Below are 21,401 nucleotides of genomic sequence, written 5' to 3'. Positions count from 1 at the left end.
ATTTTGTAAATAATTTATATTCACTTGAATTTATGATTTCAAACATATAAGTCAGACACTCAATGTTGTATTAGAAAATATTTGTCAATGGGTTGATGAAAACAAAATGTTAGTTAATGTGTCAAAAACTAAGACAATGTGTATAGGTTCAAAACAAAAACTGTCTGTGATGTGTAATGACACATTAAATGTATCCATTAATGGCCAAAAGATTAATGAAAGTCACTGTGAAAAAGTCCTGGGTATTTTTGTTGACAAAACTCTTTCTTGGTATGATCAAATTAATCATATAATCAAAAAAGTTAATTCTTCATTAGCTTTATTAAAAAGAATCAAGAAATACTTGAATCACAATGCACGAATTCTTTTTTACAATGCGTATATTCTTCCACATTTGGATTACTGTTGTTCAGTATGGGGAAACTGTAACAAGTTTTTAGTTGACAGTTTACTAAAATTGCAAAAAAGGGCAGCTAGAATTATTTTAAACGAACACGATATTCGTAAACCATCTATTGAACTATTTCATTTTTTTGTATTTAAGGAATCTGGAATTATTCCTGTTACTAAGAGAATATTTTACCACAAATCATTATTAATGTATAAATCAAAACACCAACTGGCACCAAAATATTTATCCAATCTTATTGTGCCTACAAGTAGTAAACAATCGTACAATACTCGGCTTTCATCATCGGATAATTTCATTGTCCCTAAATCAAATACAGAATTATACAATGAAATTAAAAAATCAAAAAGTATATCTGCATTCAAAAACTCTTACAAGTCATTTTATTTTTAAATTTATAAGTTAAGCCACAATGTATACCATAGTTGTTTTTGTTGTTTTTGTTGTTGTTGTTATACTACTTTATATACGTCTATTGTTTACATGTGTGTAATAGTAGATTAATTATTTTTTATTCATATTGTTAACATTGTATACGTAGAGAGCCTTATTGAAAATTGGTTTAATCCAAATGAGCTACTCTCTTTAAATAAAGATATTATTATTAAACATAACTATATATTGTCATTGGTTCTCTCAACGTGATTGATTTTCTCGCTTGAGCCGGTACGGCACAAGTGAGAAAAGGAATCGAGTTGCGATGACCAATGATAATCTGTTTATCACTATTTTACCTATGAATACGTTGCTAATTTTCTTAAGTTTCTGGTGATAATATCATAAAAATTTTCATATCTCTCGACTCCTCTGGGAAAGGAAATTATCAGTGAGCAAGATCAAAAGAAACCATTCGTAAAATAGCGATACATATATTTATTAAAGGTATATGTACACCTGTATGTAAACATTAGCAAGTGTATTCGTTCATCAGTATATCGTCTTGAAAGTAAATAATAGGTTAAATGTTTGCATTGGTCGAGTTAAAACTGACCGTGATATTTGAATATTCTATAGGTCAATTCAAATATTTCGTGCTATACTTTTGGCGGTTGTTTGAATTTAAGATAGTGTCATTCGAGGTTTGCATTTGGTGCAGTAAAGTTGCCAATCCTTCCGACCGACTAAATACATTGTTCTTGTATTATATTTTATTAATGTGAATAACAATGTGTGTAAGAAGAGAATTTTTAATTTGATTCATAACATGTATTTGCGTACATATAAAGAAGAATTTTGTTTTTATTTTTGTAGATTGGTTTTTGTGTTTGTAGCCTGTAGCGTTCTAGGCAGACAGTAACAGATGCGCTTTATATTTCATTTGTCTTTAAATTAAAGCATTGCTGCACACTGTCAGGTGTTCTAATCCCATACACAGGTGTTGAGTTCATTTTGTAAATAATTTATGTTTTCTTGAAGTTATGAATTAGAACATAACTGATATTACGGTACACTTTTTTATGTTTAAACCTGCTGAAGTACTAGTTGTCCATAATGTACATAATGAATGAAAAAAATAAAAAAGGTTGATTCCCTCACTTATCGCATTATTTTGACCAATACAATGCATATTCAGAAAGGCAAAATATATACCGTGAAAAGTATTTGTCCCGCTTCAGTTTTCAGCGGTCCATCAATCTGTATATATTGAACGGTTCCTTACATAAACGCTTTACATTTGAATATTTTTTCATTAAGAATTTTAGGTAGGTGTTTTTCTTAAAATCTATTGCGTAAATCAAACTTTTATTGGTTTTATAAAGTTTATAAGCCGACACAATCATAAGTTACGACACAACGAATGTGGATTTAACTACATAGAGTCACAATGACAAAAAACACTCTTGAGGTTGTGACAATGTATAAATATGCCATTGACTCACAAATTAAACATAAAAGTCCGTCAGTATGTTGAAAAGGTGAGGCGTAACAATGTGCATCTTAACAGAGGATATTATGACAGAAAAGAAAATTCTTTAACATTTTTTTCACTTGGGGGCCAGCTGAGGCCCGACGCCGGGTGTGGTATTTTCTCGCTGCGTTGAAGACCCGTTGTTGGCTTTCGTTTGTTATCTGCTCTTTGGTCAGATTGTTGTTTCAATGACATTTCTATTCTCAATTTAATTTGAATATTCTGTAGTTGAGATGCTTTCTTCATTTATCTACACCCATGATATTTATTTATTATAAGTTAAACACTTAATCTACAGTTGTTGTTTTTTTTTGTTTTACTGATTATATTGAATATACTAGAAATTGGAAATAACGTACGGTGACCTAGTCCGAGTACACAGTTATTTCGTACTGCATTTCTTTTACACAATAAATGAAAATAAAAAAATCCCACATGTGCTTTCTCAATTATATTTTTACAGTGTGTTGTACTACTTTAGGGACAAATTATATCAAAATTAAAGAAAACTTCATCGGCTCTAACTCAAACAATGGACAATTTTGTGTTAAGGGGTTCTTGGAATCTTTTGACAGCTTCCGAAGTGCTAACTTTTAACCTGTTTTCAGCTGGACCAAATCACTTCCTTACTTTAAAAGTCATGACCCAATTTTTTTACATATCAATTCATCCCCCTACTTGCTATTTGAGACAAAAACATGACGAAATACATTCAGAAGGGGTATAAAAAGAGTTGGCAAGTAACACACTGTCCACACTAGGGACTATATTCATGGACATGAAAATCAAAGGACGATAACAGTGTACTCGGACCACAAATAGTTGTAAATTTCTGTGTCATTTGGTCTCTTGTGGAGAGTTGTCTCATTGGCAATCATACCACATCTTTTTTTTATGTTTACATATATGATGTTTACATTAAAATTAGATAAACTTTAAATGACAAAGGAAATATATTATACATGTAGATATAAGTTATTTGTGCAAAACTGTCAAGAAACACTGCATGTTGTATTTGAATACTCATTATTGTTCACACTTAGCTTTCAAATTCCATTATTTAAAGATATACAGTTAAGGTATATACTAGTTTCCTTATTTGGTTCTGAACTTTTAATTAAAATAAACGGAAATACGAATTGGTAGTGACTCATGTCAGTGTACAATGTAAATCAAGGAAATAATTACACCAAATACAATATATGACTGCTCATCAACAATGGTAAGCGTACATTTTTGTTTTGATAATTGTTATATTTCAAATACGCTAAATGAGATTTGCTACTACATTTCAAATCAATCATCTGTATTGATAGCCATTTGAAGTTTTTTTTAATATTCTGCTATTTTGAAGAATATGCTCACAGAGATTTTGTTATAAACAAGACAAGACAAGACAAATACTTTATTAAAGTCTCACCACTTGATACATATACAATATACAGCTTTTTAAAACACAAATTAACAACAAGAGCCACTCTATAAAGAGTTATGAGAGACTATATATAAAACAATTTTTCTTAAATTATAATACAAATACAACTTAAGTCAACTATCATGAATATAAAATACATTTTCGCTTTATTAAAATTTCATAACAGATTTTGGCAGTATAAAATACCATATTTTCATTTGTAAAAAGAAATATAAATTTTTCATTATCAGTCATATGTAAAACATTCTCATCAAGAATACTAGCATGGTTAAAAATAACATTACGAATATATGAATATACAGGACAGTTTAACAAAACATGTTTTTCAATTCTGATGGATGCTACACCACATCTAAATTTTGCTAAAGCACTCCTGAATCTACCTGGTATATTAAAAATTAAATAATTTTCTACGCCATATACATTTTTGAACATTTTATATGTACGTAATTTATTTTTATCATCTGACATAATCTTGTCATACCATTCTTCCTTAAATTTTTCAAAACATACATTTTCACATATTCTTAATTAAATCCTTGTTCCTAATATAATAATAAATATTTCAAAAATGGAAATTCCTAACAAGGATTAATCATGTAATTAATTAATCAGATAAATCAAAAACTCTTCAGTACTTTTCAGGAGTTACAGACTGTCTATTAGTACATTGCAGCAATATCGAACGAGTGGCAGTTAAAAAAACGTTTGAGACTGGAAGCTTTAGATGTTCTGACATTATATTGCCTCAAATTTAAACAACCTAAACAAACAATATTTCTGTGATAAAATTTTGATGCTTTTTTTAAATTTTGTTTTGTTATTACTACATGAATATATATAACTGTATTTACGCGTTTTAAATATCGTTAAACAACTTTTACCTGCTATCTGTGATAGTAACAGAATTCTGCTGTATTGGTTCTAATTGGGGTAATATGTTTTCTTGTTCATGAGCGTATTCATTCATTTAAAATACACGTTTTCTGTATCAGTCAGTATCTGGTAATGTTATCCGGTAATGTTCGTACAATCTTAAGTTGTGTGTATATAAAACCAACCAAATAAAAACAATTACAAAAATATAGTGTGTTGTGTATTTTACATTCACTCTATAATGCTTACGTTTAACTTAAAACGTATTTTTTAATGTTAGGTGGTGACGAAAGTACTATTAGTTTTGCTATTGCTACAAGGTAAGTTCACATTTAATCGTGTAGGCTAAACTTATCATAGTGTATTCAAAGCACTATTTTATGGAATATAGTTGAATATGAACATGATGAAGTTAATATGACACTTTATGCTGTTGTTGCTTTTCTTAATTCTTCTTCATCAAGAAGGCTCAATTTCAAAAAATTCTCAGCTGTTGATTTAAATCAATAACTTGCAGTAACATTTCACAATTAAAGGCTCTTTACGTTTAATAGCAAGAATTGTATATTTCATTGCAGGATGATATCATGTTTACTTTATATAATGTGCCATAGTCTTTTAAAACAAATGTTTACGACCGATTTCACTAAATCATTTAGTAAACGCTAGATATGAATTTGCCGTAAGTTAATCCATGTTAGGTCCTACTCTAGACCAGTACACTGTCAAAAGATAACTGATTCGCTTATTGTAAGAATAATGTCATCAATTAACAGTATATCGAAACAATAACAAATACTAGAATAAATACACTCATAACGGCAACAGTGTACCGATGTTCAAATGTAATAAAAATCGATTGATTAAAAACTAAAACCGAGACAACCACATAAACTATATCAACGGTGGAACAACAGAAACACCAAAGTGTTACAAAAATACGTCAATAACATAGAAACGTACTATTTGATAAAAAAACAGTCGTATTAACAACGGACATCTATTTAACAACAGCACGACACACATTAAACAAGGACATATTTTTGTGAAGCATATATAAGCTGCAAATTCATACAATTATATGAAACAAGATCCACAAATTTTACATTATGTTTATATACATACTAGTCTAAAAAATTATCATGATTATGACGGTCTTGAAGGACTATTGCTGTGACGACGTTATAATTATATGAAAAAACACACTACTTTATCCCAGAACATGGCAATTTACTCGACAATGGAGACGACAAACGATAAGACATAACAAATATCCAACCGAACCCACTAAAAAATAAAATCACAAAAACACTGAACTCCGAGGAAAATTAAAACAGAAAGTATCGAATCAAATGGCAAAAGCAAACGATTAAACACATCAAACGAATGACCAATAACTGTCATATTCCTGACTTGCTACTGATACTTTCTAATGGATGAATAAGTCCATCTAGTATTCCTAATTTTAAGTTCACGTGGATACATGAGATGCAAGTACTGACTGAAATATGGGTTATTCAGTGGTAGGACACCATCAATATATCTGAAAGTAAAATAAGGGAATTAAGTAAGGTGCTTTTTCTTTCTATCTTTTAGACGGTTTTGTAATGAATTTTGTTTCATACAAGTATAAAAACAAATAGAATAAAAGGCGTGCCAGAATGAGTGCACATTTACTACCCATTGAAATACCGGTTGTATGTTGAAATATCAATTCTCTAAACTCAACAAATGTATTGTCGATCAAACATTTTGATAACATCAACTTCTGATAGAATTAGGGTAAATGGTTCTTCACAAAATAAGAATTACAATAACCTAAAACTACACTAAAACTAAAAAATTAATAAGTATGAATACAAATTTTATAGAAAAGATGACTTTAATGTGAAATGAGATGGTGAGTCAATTTTGCAATTGAGCATGAGGAATATAAACATAAAGAGTAGACAATCAAAGGCTTAATGTTGCTGCAAAATTGCAGAGATTGTGATCCAAGTTAAAGCAATAAATCTTTCAAATTTTTAAGAATCCACATCTGATTGACAGCACCATCTTAACTGTAGAACGTATAGTAATCATCCCATTATAAAGATGTTAAGTTGAACATCTTGATGATCAAGATATGTGTTGTTCTCTATACGACATCTTTTCTTCCAGACAAACCCATAGTGGCTGATTCAAACACAACAGTTAATACTACGGAAGGATCAATGTTACAGTTCACATTTAAAGTAATCACCGAAAAAACAGAATGCATTTTTGCAAGGGACAGTCGTATATTTAAAAACATTGACCGAAATAATACGAGCAAATATACCATTAAAGTGAGCAAACAGATTTTGGAATTTCGGTTAAGTCATGTTACAAAAAGCGACAGTGGAGTGTACAGAATGGTTTATTCCCGATTTGATCGTGATCCTACATTGGAACTAAAATCAACTGGTATGTTTACAGTTATTAACGCCTTAACTTTTATTTGAATGATCTTCATAGTTGTCAAGTTATATATGTTTGGGGCAGCAAATATCACGTCATAATCAGATCGCAATAAATTATCTTATTAATAATAAGTTTGTTTTAATTATTATTATCCCAGTTTTATTTTATTCCAAGATCTGAGGTATTGAAAATTGTAAAAGAGGGACGAAAGATACCAGAGGGATAGTCAGACTCATAGATTGAAATTAAACTGACAATGCCATGGCTAAAAATAAAAAGATAACAACTATTACAAATTAGAATATGATTGTTAAAAACCCATTTGAAAAGGTATAACAGATAATTGTAATTACTGCTAAAACATATTGTTTCCCTTCTTTGTGTTTTTATAGATTCGTCCTGTAAATCACTTACAAATAGACAAGTCTGTTCAATAGAAGGATCATCAACATTGCTTACTTTCATGTTCGAAACGGATGTTCAACATGTCAATAACAACGTAGACATTTACAGGCGAGGAAACATCAGAAAAATCAGTAACTTTGATATAAAACTTACAGTTCATAATGTAACTTCTGACGACGAAGGCATTTACCAATGTTTTCCCCATTTTGATCATACTAGTATGATGCTGGAAGTAGCCAGTCACAGGAGTAAGTATTGTTGTCTTTGACTGTTAGTAATTAAGGCGACAATAGTCTACCGTTGCAACAATTTCGTAAATCTATTTCTGAAGTGAAATATCAAAGTAACAAATGAAACATATGAAATAGAATCAACTGAAAACGCAGATAGACCGAATTCGTCAACAGCGTATGGTCCGTTGTGTAGAAGCAGGTTTTCAAGTTTATATGGGTTGCAATAGCTGTCTAGCTCGACTTGATTAAGTATTTTCTTGCATTTGAAAGGAAATTGTTTGTACAGGATTATAATATATAGCAATATTACGTTGTATCATTTAACCGATAGTATATAGTTTAATAGAGATGGATGATTTTAAAAGGATATGAACATCAAGTAGATGTAACTAGAACATGTAATACAATAAATATAGAACGCAAAGTAGATAAATTGAAACAGAATAAGACGACACTATTTTTCTCGGTTTTTTTTTTCTCATTAAATGTAATTTCATTTGCTAAATAGTTCTCTTATTGCAGTGTTAAGGTTTATAAACCAAACATATCAAAGTACGATAGTTGGACAGGAAGGGATAGAACTAACAATCACGTGTTATGCTGACATTGATGTGATGAATATTACGTCTTTAAATTTAGTGTCAAATGGAACAAAATGTGAACTATTCGTTTATACCAGACAGAACAGATCATATGACAAAATATAAATGTATGGACATTATAAAACCGTCGATAATGACTGAAGTTGGGTTAATCATTAAATGTAAGTACGGAATACCACTAATTGTTTTCCAAGTCATTATAGTTTTTCAACTTGTGATCTTCAATTCAATGTATTGCAAAGCTTTAAATATAGAGTATGAATGTCCTATTTAAAGTTATGATTTTTTGTTTCTGTTTGCTATCGTATTTTTATCAGGCTGCTTATTGAAAGAAAGCTTTTGAACCAATATGCTTTAATGACATACTGCTACATACATTCCAAAATTAATTGATAAAGTTGAATTACAGATGCCCCTACATTGAGTATCAATTATACAACTGGAACTATAAAGTGCAAGTGCGATGGGGTTCCAGCAATTTATACGATTTATCGATTAGATCAAACATCGCAGTATGGGCAACTAGTCCGTTCAGTAAATTTGAATAATGAAGCGTTCACCTTATCTAGAGAGGCTTTGTGGTACCAGCTGAATGGTAGATATGTGTGTTTTGTCAGTAACGGTATACCCGATTTGAATGGAACGGTATTACAAACTACTTCAATAAATGTGAAATATGAAGGTAAAATTTTAAGACCAGACTACAATTATTTACTTTTACTGCATATTTTATTTCGTTTTGACTTTAAATTAGTTTTATAGGTTTTCCTATTATGAAAGCATTACCACAAGTTTGTTAGAACTAAACATCATGGTTTACTTTACCTCTTATTCATTGTTTTTAAGACAAAAATTTGCATAAAATAACCGTATAAGACAATCAGGTTGACAATAAGGTTTGGTCTTGCCTGTTATGTAAGCTTTCAACTCCGCCTCGTTTAATCTAGCCAATGTTGAATTAAGAAACTCAGCAATACGCACAGTTGAGGAAGTCCGAGTCAGATTAAGAATACGTACCCAATGAAACAAAACAAAATGAAAATGATCAATATTTACTGAGTAACAAAAAGTAAAATAACAGAAATACTCCAAAGAAAATTCAAAAAGGAAAGTCCTTTATCAAATGGCAAAATCACTTGAGGATAGTTTTGTACAAGCTAAGGATATCGAAAACTATGGTTTAACCCTTTTTTTAAGAAGTACTGATAATTTATTCGCTTAATTTCTATTCGAATTTTAAATCATAATAACTTAATGGCTGATCCTTTTTAAAACAGAATCTTCTCGTTGAAGAATGTTTGGCCTTGATTCTCACTAGAAAGGCATTGTTTAAGAAATATGAATTAAATGTAAAATAATTTCTTATGGCATCTAAGATTACAAGACTGTTTATAGTATGTTTGTATCTTTCTTTAAGGACCACCTGTATTTACAAAAGAAAACAGAAATGTAAACATTGGTGAAGTAGGAAAATCAATTACACTTCAATTTTATTTATACAGTTACCCTAAAGTTGGATATATATATATTGAAAAATTAGGACTCAACCGATCGCAAAATATAACGATGGACCACTACGACATTCTAGAGGCTACATTGCATTACACAGAATATGAAAATAAAATAGGAATTCAAGGTTATGAGACTTTAGTTGAATATACAATATTGGACATTGGTGATTTTCAAAAGTATCGTATAACAGCAAAGAATCGCCTTGGTGCAAGTGATTATCATTTCGAAATTATAAACAATGGTAAGGCCATCAAAATACTATGGAAACGATTGCATGTACATGCATGTTTATGTTTTATCAGTTGTTTACTAATGAAAAATAGCCTATAGGTTGCACTATGTAAATACAGCTGTGTCTCAAACCACGCCTCTTTTGGGGAGATAAATAATATTCATTGATTCAAATATGACACACAGCCATATATTTTGACCTTTTAATAAAATAGTAGTGCACATTTACTTTTTGTTCTGGGATATTATTTTTCACGAAACTTCATAGTAAAAGTTTCACAGTTTAAGTCGCAAAGGGAAATTGCATTGTCTATATTTACAGAATTGCAACCTTAACATTAAAGATAGTCTTCATTATTGCAGTTTACAGAAACCGCCATGACGTTTAAGTCACCATATTTCCATTCCCAATCAATTATGACTTCTCTTCCGACAGCATATCATAGCGTTTTTAGACCTCTATGACTCGCGTCTATTTTTGAATCCGGAACAAATACCTTGTGATTTTAATCAATCACCTATACATTTTGTCTTTTTATGGTTATTAATAAGGGATGCTCTTATAAAAATAGTTTGAAGACAAAACAAAGTTCAAGAGAATATAAAAGAGAAGATTATGAAAGGTGTATCTAAACTAGTGACATGATGAACAGCTGTGTGTGGTACAGACCTTCTAAAATTCAAACTGACCACACGCACGATACACGCACGCACGATACACGCACGGTGAATGCACGATACACGCACGGTACACGCACGATACACGATACACGCACGATGAGCGATGAGCGTTACACGGAGGATTAACGCAAAATGAATGATGAATGATGAACGCACGATACACGCACGATACACGATGAATGATAAATACACGATACACGCACGATACACGCACGCACGATACACGCACGTTGAATGATTCATTGACGAATGAACAACGAACGCTTTTTACACGATTCTCAAAGCTTTTATATTTAGAATAGTATTTAAAATTTATATGCATTGTAATTAAAGGCAATACTTGTAGCCAGCTCAGATTCAAATAACTAAATTAAAGTCGGCTATTTTATATGCACCGGAAATATTTCTGAACTTAGACAGAAGCGGCAAAAGAAGGCGAGACATTGTGTTCCGCGAAACCCTAAATTAATTTTATTTCATACAGTTAAAATCTTAATTTTATTTATATGCATACAATATCCGACGCATTATATCTATAGACAGTGACTGGTTCTAGAAATTATTTCAACTACATGTTTGATATAACTGATTGCAATAAATGAATGATCTATGTATTTTTATTTTCATGTTATATAATTTTTCACTTTGACGGTTTATACATGTATGTATATATCTAAAAAAAATAGTAAGCTGTTTTCGTATTCACTACAAGCATAGCAGAAATTATTTGATTCTTTTATGTTAACATGCACTGCAAATTTTTGTAGTTCTGTACATACATTGTATATACTTATGAACAGGACATATTAGGTTAATTTCACCAATAAATCGGTAGTTGGACATTATTTAGAACGTGTCGGTTTTTCCTTGATATTGGCGAAAATCAGTGATCCGACTGACACGAGCGAACTGACAAAACAACTGATTAAACAATCATAATCTCTTTTTTATGTAAGTTACAATGTTCCTTATATTATCCATTGTTATCAGAATCGTATATGTTAATTTAGAGCAAAAGATATTATTTTGTTAGAAAATTTGATTCGTACAAATTAATTAGAACTAGCTAAGAAAATGACATTTACCAAATAATTTAAACATTTGTTATACCAAATACTTTATTATATACTTCTGAAAGGACTTTTCGTCCTGAATATGCATGAAACTTTTGCCACTGGACATTTAAACAACCACTGAATAATCAATTAATCAAATTTTTCTCTCAGTAAAAATGAATTAAACAATAGAACTGACACAATTGGTGTCTGTTGTTTGTTTGTACAGTAAACATACTGAATTTGTTTTTATTCCTTTTATACAATTTCAAGTATGTAAGAAAATTCATACATATTTCCAAACATTCTGACACTTCAAATTTCTAGGAGGTGAGATTCTCGGGGTTTTACCTAAAACTCTTAGGGAAAATACAATTTTTAATTCCAATTTGAAACCAAACGGTAATAGATATCCCATGTCTTTTTTAAATGCAGGTCTAATTTGATAAGGAGATTTGAAAAAAATCGATCTTAATGGTAGTTGAAATTTTACAGTGCAATCATTTTGTGTCCGTCGTTGTCTTTCATACATTGTACATATCCATTGGTGTATCCACTGTTTGCTGTTCGTAATCTGTTGTTTATGGCAGTCAGGCTCCAAATTTAAACCCCCACTTAGGTAAATTAATGATCATTTATAGAGGAGGGGCTATTTTTCTTGATGCAAACATTATTTTCCTTCCTGAAATAAAAAACAGCTTAACAATTTTCTATTTTTTTTCATTTAATCATAAACCGATGCATATTAAATGATATTTTAAAAATTTAAAGCATATTTTTATTGTAAATATATCTAAATGTCAGGGTAATTTTCTTATCCAAATATTTTTTTTCTTCATTTTTTAAGGTGATAGTGTTATCAGTTATGTAATTTGACACGTGCCTTATAGTACAGTGATTTTCGGAAAAATTAACGAAAACTGGCACAGGCATTGTTCTATTATCATTTGTGATCTTTTATTGATTGAATTTGAATATATGCATTATATATCAATATCTATCTAGATAAGAAATGTGTACATTGTACAGCCCCCCTTTCAGTCCTTAGTACCATATTATAACTCATTATTGCACTTAGGAGTCCTTAGTCGTGTTTAGACGCACCATTTTCTGCTCTTTGGTCGGATTGTTGTCTCTTTGACACATTCTCCATTTCAATCCTCCATTTTATTTCTTTATCTCTCTGTTTGATGTTTTTACAGACAAAAACAATTCGCAGAATTAATCTAAAAAGCAGACATTAAACTCTTTCTTCTAAAAACTTTTTGCATTTAAACCTTATTGCATGACATTGAAAAAGTATTTTATTATCAGTCTTATCACATATTATATGACCTTAATAAAAGTTTCCTATATAATGATTTTTGACAGAAATTTTCTTACTTAATAATTGAAGCATTCGTTCTTTTTGACACATTTGAAATTGCTGCCGTAAATTATATTTTGCGCGACGTCAAACTGTGAAATATCGGGAAAAGATGCATTTTTTCCTCGAGATTTAACCATTTGCTTAAAGGGAAACTCCGCAAAAAAAATCAAAAATTGATATTATGTCCATTCTGTATAAAAATGCTCAAATTCATTGATATTAAATCTATTCTGCTAGACAAGAGATCATAATCGATTTTAAAATTAGAGTATCAATACTCTGTGTGCCGCCAATTTGACCATCTTTGACCATCTTTTCCGTTTTTAGCCACGATATGTCTTTGAACCATAAAAGACCAAAGCAGGAACCTAATGTAGTCGTAATTGCGAGTGGATATCTTGTCAATCGTACGGTTGTATTATCCGACTTTGATACGGAAAATGGTTTTTTTTTGTAAGTAACCAAGGTCTGCATGTCGTTTTTAACTGTTTATATGGGAATTGGTTAAAAAGTTATAGTTCAAAGTCATAAATGAACAAAAATAAGTGTTCCGTGAAAATTGTTTTCGAAAATCTAATTTGTTCATAATTCTTTTATGTAATAAACTTATTTTAATAAATTCGGACCTTCCCTTGTCCGATCACCTGCATGGCTAAAGGTATTACTCCCAAAGGTATTGTGAGGTGACACGTCCAGGTATTCAAGCGATTTCCTGTCGGGTGTATAATATACATCTCTGTCTTGCGTGTCTGATAGTGATATATACTGGTCAATTTTTCTAAAACTCATACGCTTGTTTATAAATAACATTTCTGGTGTAAAGAACATTATTTATAAAAATCTAAATAATTTAAAAAAAAAGATTTGATAAAATAAAACTCTGTTTACACATTTTTTTCCGAGGGTACATTTGAGAAAATGTAAGTACTCGTCTCGTTGTCAAAAGTGAAGGACAGTTTGAAACATAAAAGAAATATAGATTTAACAAAAATATACGCACTTGTCAACCATTCGCCTGGATAGAACGTTACGGAACTATAGATAGTTGCAATTTAAAATTATATACCGGCATTTTTTAGATTGAACATAAGAAAGTAAAATACATGTTGTTTAATTTGGGTTAAAAGTTTTGTAAAGAGACTAGTCATCGCATGACAACAGTATGCTATCATGGGATATCGATGGACTATTGTATACCAAAAGAAGAAAAAGAGAACCATTTTGAATTAAATACAGGTCGATATTTAACTTGCTTTCATCAGTTGGTTCACCAAACTTTAGTTATATGGACATAGTAAAATCACAGATTTCTATTTCAATAAGATTGTTCTCTAACAAAGGAAGGAATTCGTCATCACGGGATTTATTTTCTTTCTTGGTATTCAATAACAGAAAAAAGAATAAACTGTTTGTCCGCTAAATAGGGGTATTCGTGCCATATTAAAGACTTATAGTTATATAAAAAAATAGGGAAAATGACATTAAATTGGTTCTGTCTTTTTTCTTTAAATATCGTTAAAGATGTGTGTCTAAGGTGAACGACACAAGAACCCCTTCATACTTTAGTACGAGAGTATAGCATGTAAACATTCCTTCTCAATATGGTTGTATTGGAAATCTTTTATTACAGATTGATAACTCATGGTCCGATCTGCATGTAATATTTGCCACATGACGCCCATAGTTCTTTCTACCATCATCATCTTAATCTCTGATATTGCTGTAAACATCGATGGTTTACACCCAAACAAAATGGGAGTGATGTACCTTCAAAGCTTCACCGTGTTATAAACTGAAATTTCGGTATTGAAGTGAATCTACATCTCACAAACAGGATTTTTAAATAACGATTTTGAGTGATCACCTACCAAACCAATATAAACGTACTGTATGGCAAGATATAACCATGCAGGAATTTAGTTTTCGTCAGACACAAAAGCTCATCACTATCATAAACGTATACGTATATGAATGCAGTTTTAAAATATCAAGAACAAGCGGTCGATGTCGATAGTCCGTTTACTAACTGTTCAGAGTCAGACATGTTACTTTTCCATTCTTGGAAGCCTTCTTATTCCCCGACGATGGGAACTCTTTCTAATTGTGTTGACTATAAATGCTTGTATGGTGGTTCTGTCGTTTGTTGTTCGCTGGCTTATTGTTCGCTAGCTATTGTTCGCTAGCTTCTGTCTGGTCTGATTACGCGGGGATCCTCCTATCTGTTCTGTTAACGTTGATCGATTAAGGTTGGATACTATATAATATTTAAAATAAATGAATAGTTGTTAAAAAAATCCAGAACGAAGAATTATTTTCTCAAGTGTATTTTGTAAATATTTCATGTAAATAATAAATTTGTCAACAGAGCAATATATCTAATGTCGGTATTTAAAAGACCGCATACAAATTTTGCGTTCGTATAATGGTATTACTTCGTCGTCGTCCGTCGTCAGTTTGACTTGTTCGTAGAGCGTTTTCACAAATTCTGGTATACTTTGTGGTTTCCAGTTAATCGCCATTTTGAATACGTGTTTTACAGATTCGCAAATGATACTTGTCCACAATTAAACATGTTCATGCCGGTTACGAGGTAATACACGATCGTACAATCGTTCTTTAAGTTTTTGAAAGTACGTGTTGAAGTTTTGATAACAAGAAAAAGATGTGGTATGATTGGGGATGAGACAACTCATCGCAAGAAATAAAATGACACAGAAGTTTTCCCCATAGGTCACCACACGACCTTCAACAGTAAGTAATGAACATACCACAGTCATTATTTCATAAATTATCTCATACAATATGTTAAACAGACAATTTGTTAAAAAAAATTCGTAAGGGTTCCTCGGAACCCAGTGTCTCGCCTATTCTTTCTGTTAATCGCAGGCTCGACAAAAATTAGGAAATAAATCAATAAAATATTCCTGTTGATACTATCTTTACATTGGAAGAAACTTATTACCAAGTTTGGTAAAAACCCAGAACAGTTTATGAATCTAATAAATGTTTAAAAACTTCTTGATACTATCTTATGATCATAAACAAGCTTCTGTCCAAGTTTGGTAGAAATCCAAGATAGTTTAAGAAACGGTTATTAAAATTTCAAAAACTTTAACCATGCACAGAGTGAATATTTGTAGACGCCGCCGCCGCCGAAACCGAGGGAATGTAGGATCGCTTAGTCTCGCTTTTTCGACTAAAGTCGAAGACTCGACAAAAAACATACAAATCAGATTTCCTTCTGACATACGGGCGCAATACGCTTTTTTTATACGCCCGTAAAAAATATACGCCCGTCAACATTTTGACGGGATGTATTATAGTATACAAATGTACGGCGTACGTCCGTCCGCCGGGCTTTCACACGTCGCGCTGTAACTTGAGAACCGCTTATTCATTTCATGACACTTAACATAGTTGTTTCTTATGATGGTTTTCGGAATTTACGGTTTTTATTGAAACCATTTGTACAGAATATGCACGCATCTTTGTCGGAATTAAAATAAAAACAAAACACTTATAAATATATATATATTCCTTTTGTCTTGAAGTTCGTATATCTTACATAAACATTTTAACAAGCTGACCACACTCTTACTTATAAGTTAGCGCACATCAAAGTCGTGCTCATATGGCAAACAATTTTGTTGGGAAAAAAATAAAACAACAGCAAAATTATTTGTCCTTTTTATTATTTTAAGAAAGAACAACACATTTAATTATAAATATTTGAAGCATAAATATTTTCGATACAATTGTTTTAAATTACTTAAAATAAAAAGATCGTGATTGTTCGATACAATTGTTTTAAATTACTTAAAATAAAAAGATCGTGATTGTTTAATCAGTTGCTATGTTAATTGGCACGTTTCAATCGGTTCATTGATTTTCGGCATATCAAAGAAAAACCGGCACGTGTCTAAATAATGTTGAATATTTCGTTTATTTACGAATATTTTTCTGTAAAATTTAAATTTATGCATTAAATATCATTCTCTAACATGATATATCAAAATAATACATATAACAGCACTCCTTCTAGTCCTTAGTAGCATAGTCAAGGCCTTAGTGCACTAAGGACTTCTTAGCAGTGTTTAGACGTCTGTTTCCCGGCCGTTATTGAAATTCTTGACAATACCTTAATATTTGTATATTCCGAAGGCATACTGAATGTTTTACGGAGGGGACCAACCTAGCTAACAACATACTATTGTGAATTATTTTTTCGGATAATAATCTTTTAGACATACAATGTACATTAAAAACGGTGTCATTGATAGGCAACCATGAACACAAAGAAAAATGAATCCGTGAAAGTGTTCCATGTTTATTCCATTCAAATGAAGACTTGTTATAATAATACCATATTTTAAACTGTTTTATAAAAAAAAACCAAGATTATATCTTAACTTGTAAATTCAATTTCAAGTTTTAAAAGTTCCTCAATTTAAAATCTTTCTTAAGGAATATGATGATACATGATATACTTGCCTGATCCTATATTTGTTTAATTAAAAATTAAATAATGCCTTCATATAATGTTTATTTTTATTCAATTTTCCACAAAACATATTTAGCTTAGTTTAAATGAAATTCAGAACAGAGAATTCAGACACTTTTGAAGAGGATATACATATTCGTGTTAATTCACCTCAGTTTAATTTGTTAATTCAAGTTTGACATTTAACATTTTAATCCGCAATCAGACCACATTTTCCGACAATCTTGTACATTGTATTTTCTCAATGGAATAACATTACATGCATGTGACCATCAGAAACTAAGACAAAATATTTATAATGATATTTATCAAAACTTAAATATGGAAGCGTATATGGTACAAATTAAGTATACTTATTGTCAAAAAATGTGTACTTGTTTTCTTGAAATTCTTACTTATTAACTTGGAATTCCTTTGAAAATATCTTAGTAGCATATGAATTGGCCAAATAAGCGAAGAATTATAATCTAGCATAGTTCAACCAAGGATTTGTATAGTTTCTTTTAAATAAAATATTGTTTGTGTTTTGGCGACTAAACCAGCAACATTGCCGTTATTAAATAAAAATATAAAACTTTCGCCATCTGATAATGATAGGTTAAAATGTTCATTAAAATGTATAATATTTGTAAGTTTTATTTAAAGTCGGAACAAATATATATACTTTAACCGCGAGAAAAAAATATAAGCTTTGGTGAGCTCTATAACCGACTATCATAATAATAACCGCAATGTATGAACGTTACACAATTAGAGATGAACGTTTGACAAATGGACATTTTATCTGATATACACAATTATACACGATTGACGAACGCACGATACACGGTTAAGAATGAATGATTGATGAACGCACGATACACGGTTGAGAATGAATGATTGATGAGCGCACGATACACGCACGATGCACGATTAAGAATACACGATGCACGCACGTTACACGGAAAATACACGGAACGATGAATGATGAACGCACGATTGGTACACGCACGATACACGCACGATGCACGCACGCAACACGCACGATACACGATGAACGCACGGAATAATGGTCAGTTTGAATTTTAGAAGGTCTGTAGATAAATACAAGTTTCAAATTATTAACATATTATAAAAAAAAACAGACAATGATCGTATAAATGACTTATCATGCAAGCAAAATGTGCTGGCACTTGGTCATTATTTCTAATGAAGACAAATATTTTACTAAAGTGGCATTGATCTAGTGTCTGTCTTACTAAATATGCCAGGTTGATGAAATCTTCCGAATGCAATGAGGAGTCTCGTCTTCTAAAAATTCGTCAGTGGCATTCGATATGAATATTCTTCAGTCAAAATCACTCAAGTATATATTAATATTTCAGTAGACTTTTATGTTACTCAAAGTGCATTTTCTGTATATTATGATTTAGATTATCATTTGTCTTTTTTTCTTCAGAGGGGGCTCCTTAACACAAACGGTTAAGAAATAGTGCTGATATTATTGCTCTACAACTCCAAGCAGAGCCCTAATTAGCAAGTAGCAATTAAACAAAATAGTAAAATCATGAAAATACTGAATTCAGAGGAAAATTCAAAACGGAAAGTCTATAATCAAATGGCAAAACCTTAAACACATCAAAGGAATGGATACCAACTGTCATATTCCTGACTTGCTACATGCACTCCATTATGTAGACAATGGCGGATTGAACCTGGTTTTATACCTAGCGAAACATCTAAGTTGTATTACAGTCGCATGGATACAAAGTTAAAGTAGTTATCAAAGGTACCAGGATTATAATTTAGTACGCCATAACGAAATGTTTGGGCTCATGCTAAATAATAGGATAGAAATAAAGCGAAATGCATGTTATCTTTTTCTCAGATTAATTATTTCCATAGGTTTGGGGTTTTTTTTATTTTTTTTATTTTTTACCAGTTCATTCAAGATTGGGAAATTTGAATTTTCTACATGTAGGTGTACTGCTTTCAACGGTCATAGGGAAACTGTGATGCAGAAATACTGTACCGTTGAGGATACTGCAGACGTGATAAATATAACAGTTATATAAAATTACTTTAATTACTATTGCAGAAAATCTTCAATGGAGTGAGAAAAAGATGACATATGTTTGGATACTTAGCAGTCTAGCTTCGGTTATTTTTGTTTATACCACAATCGTTCAAATTTGTATCTGTGTAAGACATGAGAAAAAAAAAGCCCGGGAACATACTTTTGTGCCTGAAAACCAGCATTATCTTACTTATGACGACATTGGTTCAGTTAACGAGTCGCAGTCATTCAACAACACCGAAAATGAAAACGGTAGACATACACACCTTCGTGAATCTAGTATCTCAACTGTCGATAATCAACAGTTAGTTATTGTATCCAGTGAAAATAATCTTTCCGATTGTACGCTACCACAGCTTGAGGTAACAGACGTTCAAAGTGAATTAAAGTGTGTTCCATCGAAGGAAACGAAAATTTCTAATATGATTGTTTCAGGAATATCGACAGCTGAGGCAACAGACGTACAAAGCGCACTGACGTATGTTCCTTCGAATGATACGCACATTTGTAATACGGGTGCTTCAGGGATATCGTCAGCTGACTTACCAAGCATAGAAAAGGTCCGAAGCTCTAATCAGAGTCATTCGGAGACTGATGACGATTCAATTCCCGATCTTAATAGCCAACTCTGTAACAATTTTGGTAATGAATTATCTAGTACAAGTGTTGGAGATGAAAATGAAGACCCATACGAAACAGTTTTATAAAACATTCGGAAATTCACAAGTATAATGAGATCAACAGAGAAAGACTTCATAAGATCTTAATAAGAATATGTATGACGAATTAAAAAATATTATTTGATTAAACAAATTTCAATCATTATCAATATTTAAATTTACGATAAGCGAATAGAAACACAGAAAGGTCACCGTAACACGCCAATTTAATAGAAAGCCTCAATTCTAGAAGATAGCTTCAGTGTAAACAACATAGTAGTACAGGCCCTCAATGTGTTCAACCTTTAACAATATTGAATTATTAACATCAATGTGATCACTTATCAAAGTAAGCCGGGCTTCAAATTCATTGTAAAACTACGTATTCTAGAGGTGTGGATACAAAAAAATAGTTTGCAAACTTTACACATATATCCCCCATTCTAAACTAAAGGACAAATTAAAAGAGTTGGTTGTGCTTTAAAAAAAAAAAAAAAAAAAAAAAGACGCCAAACGCAGATACAAGTTTCTGTTCTAAACAAGCGATAAATCATTCATTGTAAAAAAAAAACCACTCTGATTCAAACAAAGAATCCTCTGGAACTGACATTATCAAGATGCTACATGTAAAAAAAAAAGTATAATCACAAAAATACTAAAAAAAAACTCCCGAGTTAAATTTAAAACGGAATGTTTTAATCAAATGGCAAAATCAAAAGCTCATATACACAAAACGAACGGAAAACAACTGTCATATACCTGATTTGGTGTAGACATTTTCTCAAGTAGAAAATTGAAGATTAAGCCTGGTTTCATAGCTAGTCTGTAAAGTGAAGTCTGTCTTATATCTTGACTTACATCTAGAAATTCACAATGAGGGTCCACTGAAAACAAAACTTAACGACAAAAGAGATGAGTTCTGAACTTTCCATTTCTTTGTAGCGACATTTCAGTAAAGCCTGCATACGGAGTATACCCGGTATATCATCTAGTTGATTTGATAGTTGCTGCACACAAGGAAGGTAT

The 21,401-nt window shown here is 31.2% G+C and overlaps 1 protein-coding gene across 1 annotated transcript; it reads left to right on the top strand.

The window, feature by feature from the left end:
* Positions 1 to 3,515: 3,515 nt before the first annotated feature.
* On the top strand, positions 3,516 to 21,041 carry LOC139494964 (uncharacterized). The gene is made up of 8 exons (XM_071283086.1): positions 3,516 to 3,540; positions 4,910 to 4,949; positions 6,790 to 7,074; positions 7,464 to 7,724; positions 8,232 to 8,472; positions 8,721 to 8,993; positions 9,729 to 10,064; positions 19,738 to 21,041. The coding sequence occupies exons 5-8, from the start codon at positions 8,355 to 8,357 to the stop codon at positions 20,421 to 20,423; spliced, it is 1,413 nt and encodes a 470-aa protein (XP_071139187.1). The 5' UTR covers positions 3,516 to 3,540; positions 4,910 to 4,949; positions 6,790 to 7,074; positions 7,464 to 7,724; positions 8,232 to 8,354; the 3' UTR covers positions 20,424 to 21,041.
* The last annotated feature ends 360 nt before the right edge of the window (positions 21,042 to 21,401 follow it).

The sequence above is a fragment of the Mytilus edulis genome, chromosome 11, assembly GCF_963676685.1.
Source record: "Mytilus edulis chromosome 11, xbMytEdul2.2, whole genome shotgun sequence".
Taxonomy (NCBI): Eukaryota; Metazoa; Mollusca; class Bivalvia; order Mytilida; family Mytilidae; genus Mytilus; species Mytilus edulis.
Note: the sequence above shows the minus strand (reverse complement) of the source record. Positions and strands in the feature narration are given on the sequence as shown.

Excerpts from the sequence above, each read along its gene's own strand:
- LOC139494964 (XM_071283086.1), top strand. The coding sequence starts at position 8,355 with ATGGAACAAAATGTGAACTATTCGTTTATACCAGACAGAACAGATCAT. Across the intron at positions 8,473-8,720 it reads AGTTGGGTTAATCATTAAAT|ATGCCCCTACATTGAGTATC; the intron begins GTAAGTACGGAA and ends GTTGAATTACAG. Across the intron at positions 10,065-19,737 it reads TTTCGAAATTATAAACAATG|AAAATCTTCAATGGAGTGAG; the intron begins GTAAGGCCATCA and ends TTACTATTGCAG.